Source organism: Gopherus flavomarginatus, chromosome 11 (genome assembly GCF_025201925.1).
Source record: "Gopherus flavomarginatus isolate rGopFla2 chromosome 11, rGopFla2.mat.asm, whole genome shotgun sequence".
Classification (NCBI taxonomy): Eukaryota; Metazoa; Chordata; order Testudines; family Testudinidae; genus Gopherus; species Gopherus flavomarginatus.
Genome location: NC_066627.1, coordinates 15,492,446 through 15,503,780, shown reverse-complemented (window position 1 = coordinate 15,503,780; position 11,335 = coordinate 15,492,446). Strand labels below are relative to the sequence as shown.

The window sequence follows — 11,335 nt, the reverse complement described above, 5'->3', positions numbered from 1 at the left end:
CTTCTTGAATTGTGGACGGAAGAATCAACACAGTGCTGTAGCAACAGTTGGACCAGTGCCAAATATAGAGGTAAATGTACCTCTTTATGGCATCTCAGGATTTTCCCTGTTTATGCTTCCAAGGACTGAATCTGCTGCTTCTGCCTAATGTGTTGCCATAGCATCATTGCTGATAGCTCATGTTCAGCCGTTCATCCACCATGGCCCTCAAGTGCTTTTCAGGGTCATGTCTTCCCAGAATAGAGCCCCCCATCATGTAGGTATGGATTATGTTGTTTATTCTTAGATGTGTCTCTTTATACGTAACTGTATTAAAACATCTATTGTTTCCTAGTGCCCAGCTTGCCAAGTGATCTAGCTCACTCTGTATGAATCACCTGTCCTCTGCATTTTATGTCACTCCCCAAATTTTTGTGACATCTGCAAACTTTATCAATGATTAGTGTAGGTTTCCCTCTAGATCACTGATAAAAATGTTGAATAGCATAGTGCCAAGAAATGATCCAAAGACCCGTATATAACTGGACACATAAAATACCTAAGATAAATGTAAATCAAAGTATGTATTTTTAGTATTTACAGCCTTGGGCTGACTTTTCCACCTTGCATTCTCTACAGCCTTCTCCATACCACACATGATTTCCATCCCCAAGAACCAATACCTGCAGGACCCCAAATAAGCACCAAATAAGGTAGGAAATGTTGCATTCTGGAAGCTGAATGAGAGATGCAGATGTGCCAAATTCAGGATCTGGCTGTTTTTTGTGTGTGGCCTGAACTGGTAGGTGTTCTCTGAGAATGCCTGATTGGGCCCCGTAGTGAGTTAGATGGAAGTGGGGAACCTAACTGGTGAATCCCACTGGGGGTTAGGTGTGTGCTAAGGTGACAAGCACACAGCAGATTCAGGACATAGCCAGTTTTATGCATGCCCAATAACTTAGGCACATTGAGGACTTTACCAGTGGAAATGTAGGCACCTGTAGAATTGGATGGCAGCTGAGCAGGAGTTTTCAAGGCCTCAGTCGTGCCTAAATGTTGACTTTGCCACCAAAAGTGGCAGTTAGGCACCTAAGTCCCTTTATGGATATAGCCCTGGGTGTCTAAATCCCTTAGCCTCCTTTGAAAATCCCAGCCACAGGCTTCAGGAGAATGAGAGGCATGATGTGGGGGTAAATGGATGGTGGGTAGGGGTTTCCCCCTGAGTTTTGTGTTCCTGCATTCGATATATCTGAAGCAAAAGCTGATGTCACTCTTCAGTTGATTGCATTCTGAGTTTATATCAGATATATACAGTTCATCAAAACTGCTGAAAGTGCAAGCTATTTCATTACACAAGAATATATAGAAAAGATACCAGCTGTGGAAGATAAGGTGATGCAGCATAGCTAAGGCAGTCTGAGGCCATGTCTATACTATGGGGACTATGGTGGCCTAGCTCTGGTGCCATACCAATGTTGGCATAACCTCAGAATGTAGAAACAGCCTACAATGGTGAGGGGGGTTTTCCATTGGTGTAGGAACATCACTTGCCTGAGCAGTTGTAGCTAGGTCAAGAGAGTCTTCTGCAGTTGGCCTAGCTGAATCTAGGGGCTACGTGGGGATTGGTACATTGCTCAGGGAGGTAGGGGAGTTTTCACCTCCTTAAGTGACATAGCTATGTTCACCTAAATTTTAACTATAGTCCAGGCGTGAGTTTTGACTTACAATAAGGATACATACTGTTATGCTGGAAAGAGCTAATGGCTGTCATTAAGTGGGTGTTTGATCCACCAGAGATCTGGTGGACACCAATGGCTGTGTTAATCACTCAGTGGCTCAAGGCCCTGGGCTGCATGGGGAGGTCTGAGCAGAGCTGAACCATGGGGTCTATGGAATTCCCTGATCACAGATGAGTTTGGTTTGATTTTTGCAAGCTTAGCGTGTGTTAAGAGGGAGAGGCAGCTGTGATCCTCACCTTAGGAGAAGCAGAGAGACGGAGCAGCTTGGGCACAGAGTTTGCTGGAGGGGCAGACCTAGGAATTTCTGAATCAAGTACTTGCTTTCTGCTGTTTGTCTCCACAGGATGCTGTGCATGCTTTGTAAATAAACAGGACTGTGCCAAAGAAACATTTGAATTGAAGCTTCAATTCCTCCCCCTAATGGAAACAAGCCAACAAGGCCATGAATACTGGTTAACCTCTTGAGCCAAAGGGCCAACAACATAGGATGATCCAAAGCCCACTAAAGACTTCCATTCACTTTAATAATCTTTGGGTCAGGCCCACTGTTTAGCTCTTAATCTAATACAGACAATGTGGAGGGTTTTTTTTGGTTTCTCTTCATTCACATGTTCTGTCCATTCGCATTTCTACAGGTTTTTGCAGCACTTGTTCTTGGGGAGTAGTACCTTATGATGCAAGTGGTCTGATTTCAATGGGACTATACGTGGAATAATCCCTGATCCTGCCAGCTGATCCTGCATTGACAGAGAGCAATTTGTAGAACTGAGCACAAGGACTTGGAAAGAAACCTTCAAGGAGTTAGTGCAACAGTGCCTAACTCCCTTAGGTTCATTTAAAACTCCTGGCCTAAGATGTTCAAACTAAGTAAGAGTTACAGACATCAGTTAGCTCAGGTGTATTCTTGCCAGCAAGTTAAAAAAGTATGGATTGGATGAATAGACAATAAGATGGATAGAAAGCTGGCTAGATTGTAGGGCTCAAAGGGGAGCGATCAATGGCTCGATGTCTAGCTGGCAGCTGGTATCAAGCGCAGTGCCACAGCAGTCAGTCCTGGGGCCAGTTTTGTTCAACCTCTTTATCAATGATCTGGATGATGTGATGGATTGCACACTCAGCAAGATCGCAGATGACACTAAGCTGGGGAGACAAGTAGATATGCTGGAAGGAAGGGATAGGGTCCAGAGTGACGTAGACAAATTGGAGGATTGGGCCAAAAGGAATCTGATGAGGTTCAACAAGGACAAGTGCAGAGTCCTGCACTTTGGACAGAAGAATCCCATGCATGGTTATAAACTGGGGGCTGACTGGTTAAGCAGCAGTTCTACAGAAAAGGACCTGGGGATTAAAGTGAACGAGAAGCTGGATATGAGTCAGAAGAGTGCCTTTGTTGCCAAGAACGCCATTGGCATATTGGTCTGTATTAGTACGAACATTGCCAGCAGATCGAGGCACTATTCGGCACTGGTGAGGCCACACCTGGAGTATTGTGTCCAGTTTTGGTCTCCCCACTACAGAAGGGATATGAACAAATTGGAGAGAGTCCAGCGGGGGACAACAAAAATGATCAGGGGGCACATGACTTACGAGGAGAGGCTGAAGGAACTGGGCTTGTTTAGTCTGCAGAGAGATGAGTGAGGGGGGGATTTGATAGCAGCCTTCAATTACCTGAAGGGGAGTTCCAAAGAAGATGGAGCTAGGCTGTTCTTAGTGGTGGCAGATGAAAGAACAAGAAGCAATGTTCTCAAGTTTCAGGGGGATGTCTAGGTTGGATGTTAGGAAAAACTATTTCTCTAGGAGAGTGGTGAAACACTGGAATGTGTTACCTAAGGAGGTGGTGGAATCTCCATCCTTAGAGGTTTTTAAGGCCCTCCTAGAGAACTCCCTGACTGGGATGATTTAGTTGGTGTCGGTCCTGCTTTGAGCAGGGGATTGGACTACATGACCTCCTGAGGTCTCTTCCGAATCTAATATTCTATGATTCTAAATACAGATATTGGCTGCAGTGACAAGAATTCTGTTCAGGTGACAAACTTTGTGTCATCTCATCACTTTGGGAAATTTTCCAGAGATTGGAACCATTAATGGAGAACACAAGAAATTCAGACCACAGGGTTCAGTGGTTATATCACAAATGGAATAGGTTTCTGGCGGTGTCAAAAGGCATCAGAATTTCCTTTCCAGAAATACATGAGAAAGGGGGGAAACATTATAGTATGACTTAATATTTGACCCTTTTGCCAGGGACAGTTAGTCCCTTTTTTTGCTGGTTGGGTTTCCTGCCGGTAAAGTAGATGTATACATAGTGGATGAGCAATCAGAAACAGTGACCATTTTAAATCCTCATTTGTTAACTGTCATTTTTCAGACTGGGTGATTTCAGTTTTTTGAAAAAATCCTGAAAAAAATAAAGGTTTTGAAGTTTTCCACAGGAGGGTGCGTGGATGGAATCATACACCATTTCTGCTAAAGAGATCCCTGCAATGCTTAATTTGTGCTAGGGCTTTCCAGGGCTGAGCCCCAGCACCTCTAGGCTTGGCTGTTCATAGCCCTGACATCTTTGGGCTTGCTGTCTCAATTATGAATGTAAAAAAATTGTTTGATCACCTCTTTCATTACAAATTAAGCATTGTATCCTCACTTTTGTTTAAGCTGAGAAATAGAGACATTTCTCCAAGATTGGAACAAATAATGGGGAATGTAATAATTACATACTAGAATGTTTTTGTGGTATATCACAAATGACTAGTCGTGGAAGGACTTGATTTTGATCTGTAAATATACACAAACATTGATTTCACCATACACACACATACAGACAAAAAATATTTACTGATAGGAAAGTAAGAAAATGCTTCCTGACAAATTAGGGTTTTATTTAAGGATATTTACTTTGTATATTTTTCACATGTGATGTTGACAATTTGTGTTTTAATAGTTATACAGCTTAAACTCTTTGAATCTCAATATATAATGTAATTTTAAAAAATGTCTGATTCCCACATACAACTGTGAAAATATAAATAGATACCAAAAAAAAGTTTAAAATACATATTTTTGTGGAATGTATAAATTTAAATAATTTAAATTAGGAAAAAAAGTCTTAAAATAATCACAGATTATTATTAAAAATTGACTTTTGCCAACCTTAAAAATAACCTAATAAGGGTTTAGACAATTTTAGAATAATTATTTAAAACAAAACACTAGAGGAAAAAAGAACAAAGGGTGTCATTATGCCATAATACCCATTGAAGTCAATGTGAACTCTTCCCTCCATTTTGGTCAGCACTGAATTTATTTGTCAAATCTTGTTTGGATATCCCGAAACTCAACAGACGCTTAACAGCAATAAATCTATAAAGATAGAAAATGGGATTTTCACAGCAGTTTAGGAAATTTAAGTTATCCTAGGTTGCAGAGCAGTTTTTAAACTAAGAGATGGGAAAAAGCTGACTGCTGCAGTGGACCACGTGGATCAGACAAAGACTTCTCTCAGAGGAGAGTCTATTGATAGAGATACTCTAGGAAGAGGATAAAGTAGGGGCCAGATCAGACAAGAAACATTCACATACAAAATAATCTGACACATCAGAAAAAGCCAAACAAATAAATTGACAAATTTTTTAAGTGCTTGTACACAAATGATAGAAGTCTAACTAATAAGATGGGTGAACTAGAGTGCCTTGTGTTAAAGGAGAATATTGATATAATAGGCATCACAGAAACCTGGTTGAGTGAGGACAATCAATGGGACACAACCATTTCGGGGTACAAAATATAGTGGAAGGACAGAACAGGTCATGCAGGGGCTATATGTGAAAGAAAATGTAGAATCAAATGAAGTAAAAATCTTAAGTGAATCTGCATGTTCCATAGAATCTCTATGGATAGTAATTTCATGCTCTAATAAGAATATAACAGTAGGGATCTATTATAGACCACCTGACCAGGACAGTGATAGTGACAATGAAATGCCAAGGGAGATTAGAGAGGCTATCAAAATAAAGAAATACTGGGGGATTTCAATTATCCTCATATTGACTGGGAACATGTCACCTCACGATGAAATGCAGAGACAAAATTTCTCGATACTTTACATGACTGCTTCTTGGAGCAGCAGGTACAGGAACCCACAAGGGGAGAGGCAATTCTTGATTTAGTCATGAGTGGAGCACAGGATCTGCTCCAAGAGGTAACTATAACAGGACCGCTTGGAAATAGTGACCATAATATAATAACTTTTAACATTTCTGTGGTGGGAAAAACACCTCAACAGTCCAACACTGTGGCATTTAACTTCAGAAAGGGGAACTATGCAAAAATGAGGGGATTAGCTAAACAGAAATTAAAAGGTACAGTGACTAGAGTGAAATCCCTGCAAGCTGCATGTACACTTTTAAAAGACACCATAATAGAGGCCCAAATTAAATGTATACCCCAAATTAAAAAAACACAGTAAAACAACTAAAAAAGGGCCACCGTGGCTTAACAATCATGTAAAAGAAGCAGTGGGAGATAAAAAGACATAATTTAAAAAATTAAATCCCAATGAGATAAATAGAAAGGAGCATAAAAACTGCCAAATTAAGTGTAAAAATGTAATAAGAAAAGCTAAAAAGACGTTTGAACAACAGCTAGCCAAAAACTCAAAAGGTAATAACAAAATGTTTTTTAAGTACATCAGAAGCAGGAAGTCTGCTAAACAACCAGTGGGGCCCCAGATGATCGAGATACAAAAGGAGCACTTAGAGATGATAAAGTCATTGCAAAGAAACTAAATGAATTCTTTGCTTCAGTCTTCATGGCTGAGGATGTTAGGGAGATTCCCAAACCCGAGATGGCTTTTGTAGGTGACAAATCTGAGGAAATGTCACAGATTGAGGTGTCACTAGAGGAGGTTGTGAAATTAATTGATAAACTTAACAGTAAAAAGTCACCAGGACCAGATGGCATTCGCCCAAGAGTTCTGAAAGAACTCAAATATGAAATTGCAGAACTACTAACTATGGTTTGTAACCTGTCCTTTAAATTGGCTTCTGTACCCAATGCCTGGAAGTTAGCTAATGTAACACCGATATTTAAAAAGGACTCTAGAGGTGATCTCAGCAATTACAGGTGGGTAAGTCTAAGGTCAGTACTGGGAAAATTATTTTAAACAAGGGTAAAGAATGAAATTCTCAGACACATAGAAGAACGTAAATTGTTGGGCAAAGGTCAACATGGTTTCTGTAAAGGGAAATCATGTCTTACTAATCTTTTAGAGTTCTCTGAAGGGGTCAACAAACATGTGGACAAGGGGGAGCCATTTGACATTGTGTACTTAGATTTCCAGAAAGACTTTGACAAGGTCCCTCACCAAAGGCTCTTACGTAAATGAAGTTGTCATGGGATAAAAGGGTAGGTCCTTTCATGGATTGAGAACTGGTTAAAAGACAGGGAACAAAGGGTAGGAATTAATGGTAAATTCTCAGAATGGAGAGGGGTAACTAATGGTGTTCCCCAAGGGTCAGTCCTCAGACTAATCCTATTCAACTTATTCATAAATGATCTGGAGAAAGGGGTAAAAAGTGAGGTGGCAAAGTTTGCAGATGATACTAAACTGTTTAAGATTGTTAAAACCAAAGCAGACTGTGATCTCACAAAGCAGACTGTGATCTTCAAAAAGATCTCACAAAACTAAGTGACTGGGCAACAAAATGGCAAATTAAATTTAATGTGGATAAATGTAAAGTAATGCACATTGGGAAAAATAACCCCAAGTATACATACAATATGATGGAAGCTAATTTAGCTACAACTAATCAGGAAAGAGATCTTGGAGTCATCATGGATAGTTCTCTGAAGACATCCACACAGTGTGCAGTGGTAGTCAAACAAGGAAATAGGATGTTAGGAATCATTAAAAAGGGGATAGAGAATAAGATGGAGAATATCTTATTGCCCATATATAAATCCAACACCCACATCTTGAATATTGCGTACAGATGTGGTCTCTTCATCTCAAAAAGATATACTGCATTGGAAAAGGTTCAGAGAAGGCAAGTAAAATGATTAGGAGTTTGGAACAGGGCCCATATGAGAAGAGATTAAAGAGGCCAGGACTTTTCAGCTTGGAAAAGAGGAGACTAAGGGGGGATATGATAGAGGTATATAAAATCATGAGTGATGTGGAGAAAGTGAATAAAGAAAAGTTATTTACTTGTTCCCATGATATAAGAACTGGGGCCACCACATGCAATTAAGGGGCAGCAGGTTTAAAACAAGTAAAAGGAAGTTCTTCACACAGAGCACAGTCAACTTGTGGAACTCCTTGCCTGAGGAGGTTGTGAAGGCTAGGACTATAACAGGGTTTAAAAGAGAACTGGATAAATTCATGGAAGTTAAATCCATTAATGGCTATTAGCCAGGATGGGTAAGGAATGGTGTCCCTAGCCTCTGTTTGTCAGAGGGGGGTGATGGACGGCAGGAGAGAGATCACTTGATCATTACCTGTTAGGTTCACTCCCTCTTCGGGCCCTGGTATTGACCACTGTTGGTAGACAGGATAATGAGCTGGATGGACTTTCTTCTGAACCAGTATGACCATTCTTATGTTCTAGCACCCACTGACTTTCAATGGGAGTTTGATGTATAATTGTCAAATCCCACCTGTAAAAATCTCACTCATTCACACCATGGCTACCCACTCTTCCTTCTTCTCATTGCAATAGGATAACCCCTGCTGCCAGTGTCAGAGAAACAGAAATAACACTGGGAATAAAAGATAATGAAGTTATGACAATTTACACCAGCTGAGGATCTGGCCTTATTGACATGAATACATTTAAATAAATACAACTGAATGGCATATAGAACTCTAAAAAATCCTCAGTATCTTCATGCTATAATGCAGAATCCCTTGGCTGACAGGAACCTGGGCCACCTAGATGTTTCATTTGTGACCAGTTAATAGATTTATTGCCATTTCAATCACCCTTTCTGAACACCCTACCTTTCTGGACAGCTCTTCTCAGGGCCTCCTTGACGTCTTTGTTTCTCAGGCTGTAGATGAGGGGATTGATCAGGGGTGTCATGACAGTGTAAAGGATAGAAAAAAATTTGTTCAGGGCTTTCAGTGAACCGCTGTTGGGTAATATATAGACAATCATTAGGGCGCCATAGAAAACTGTAACCACAATAAGATGGGAAGAGCAGGTGGAAAATGCCTTTTGCCTCCTGGTGGTGGAAGGGATTCTCAGGATGGTGGAGATGATAAAAATATAAGATGTCAGGGTCAAAATAAATGGGGAAACAATGTCTATGGAGGAGAATATGAGGGTCACCAGGGTAACCAGACTGGTATCACTGCAAGAAAGTTTAATCATGGGGCTGAAATCACAAAAGAAATGATCAATTTCATTGGGGCCGCAGAAGATTAATTGTGATACCAAACATATTAATATGGTAAGAATTATGAATGAACTTAGCCATGATCCAACCGCTAGCTGCATACAGAACCTGCCATTCATAAGGGCTGCATAGTGTAATGGTTTACATATCGCTAAGTATCGATCATAAGACATCAAAGCTAGCAGATAACACTCAACAGTCACCAGGACACCAAACAAATAAAACTGCACAATGCAGCCCGTCACAGAAATGGTCTTGTCTCCAGTTAGGAAATTGGCCAGCATCCTGGGCAGTATGGTGGAGGTGTAGCAGATTTCCAAGCAGGACAAATTCCCCAGAAAGAAGTACATGGGGGTGTGAAGGTGCTGATCAGACACAACTATCGCAACAATGAGTATATTTGCAGTCATGGTGACTATGTAAATCACTAGAAACAGCACGAAGAAAAGAATTTGCAGTCCAGGGAGATTCCCAAATCCCAGCAGGATGAATTCTGTGATAGATGTTTGATTTTCCCCTTCTGCTTTCTCCATTCTCCATGTGATGTAACTAGTGATTGAGAAAAACTAATGATCAGCTAAGGAATTTGCTGTACAATTAAACTCAATGCACTTCCCTCCATTTGATACCATATAAATTCAAAGTGCAGGATTATGTTCTCTCTCAAATGAGCATCTGCTTCATACCCAGATGTTTCATAGGGTACTGGGATGGAGAAACGCAACAGCCCACCCAAAGAGCAGGACCACAGTTAATATATTCCTCTTCTACATCTGCCCTCACATTTATTCATGCATTGATTCACAGATTTAAAGGTCACCAGATGACTAAATCATCTCAACTGATGCCCTCTACAACACATGCCAAAGAATTTCCAGAATTATCCCTGCATTGACCTTAATAAATTGTGTCTGGCTAAAACATGTTTTCCAGAAATACACTCAGGGCCAAATTTTCAACATCTTTAGGTGAATAGTGAGATTTTCAGAAAGATCCAGGCAACACAAGTGCATTTATTTAAATGGCTCTTAGGCAACTAAATGTTTTTAAAATTCCACGAGGTGACTAAATACCTTTAAAAATCCATCTTGCTTTTGGCTATACAAGAAGGCTGTGATAGAGGACAGAATAGAAACCAAATCTCCCAAATGACAGGCTAGTGCCCTAATCATAGGACTATCCTTCCACTTGAAATATAAGATAGAGCATTAAATGGTCAGAGAAAGCTTGTCCCACTGGTACCACTGCTTCCTTATCTGTAAGAATTTCCAGTCTCCATTCAGCACACTCCAACATACAGCTCTGACCCATGTGGTGCTCAGATCCTTCCAAGAAATGCTAAGGGTCCCTCAACTTCCTCTGAAATCGAGGAAGAAGATACTGAGTGGGAGACCTATAGCATCTCACAAGATTGGGTTTGGAAGCTGAATAGGAAACTGTTCCCAGAAAAGTCTGGATAAGCCGATGAAACCGCGCTGGAAAACTGTACTGAAATGTCCTTGAGAAAGTAATGAGATGTCCAGGAGAGGGAGATGGATAGAGACTAGGAGAGTGAGGGACATACATTTGAAGGAATATGGAAGGTGATTGATGGACAGATGGAGGGGTGTTTTTGGGAACAGACAGAGGTTTAAGGAGATAGGTAGATAGATGTGTAAGATGATCAGCAGAGATATAAAGGGATGTATAAGGGGACAGATAGAGAGACAAGTGTGCAAGGTAAAGATGGAGGAGTAGATAGAAAGACAGATGGAGAGATTGTGTAAGAAGCTCCATAGAGGAACAGATGAAATTTTATGGAACAGATACATCTCCATTAGCAATAAACCATGGTATGATTCTAAAGCCCTTACTCAGGCAAAGCTCCCACTAAGTAAGGAGACTATCTAACAAGCATGTCTTTCCAACTAAGGGCTGAGTCTGAGTCAGAGTTTGAAGATTTGCCCCGATACTAGTCACACTCACCTTTAATACTCAGCATGAAGCAGTGACCACTCCATCAATGGTGACCGGGTCTGGTCTCGCAGTCAGTCTTGTCCTCTCAGTTTCCTGGGGAGACACCTACATGTTGCTGTTGGTATGGGCCTCTCTCCTGCTGCCCAGCTTGATTGTTTGCACGACACAGCCTTATTTGACTCCTGCAGCCTCCCCTGCTTAACTCTGCTGCTGAGATTTCTCTTGGGCCTGCTATTGGTGATCACTTAGAATTACCTTCATAGGGGAAT

The 11,335-nt window shown here is 40.9% G+C and overlaps 1 protein-coding gene across 1 annotated transcript; it reads right to left on the bottom strand.

Moving 5' to 3' along the window:
• Positions 1-8,686: 8,686 nt before the first annotated feature.
• Positions 8,687-9,643, bottom strand: LOC127030869 (olfactory receptor 1P1-like). The gene is made up of 2 exons (XM_050917576.1): positions 9,373-9,643; positions 8,687-9,087 (listed from the first exon to the last, which is right to left on the bottom strand). The coding sequence occupies exons 1-2, from the start codon at positions 9,641-9,643 to the stop codon at positions 8,687-8,689; spliced, it is 672 nt and encodes a 223-aa protein (XP_050773533.1).
• Positions 9,644-11,335: the final 1,692 nt, after the last annotated feature.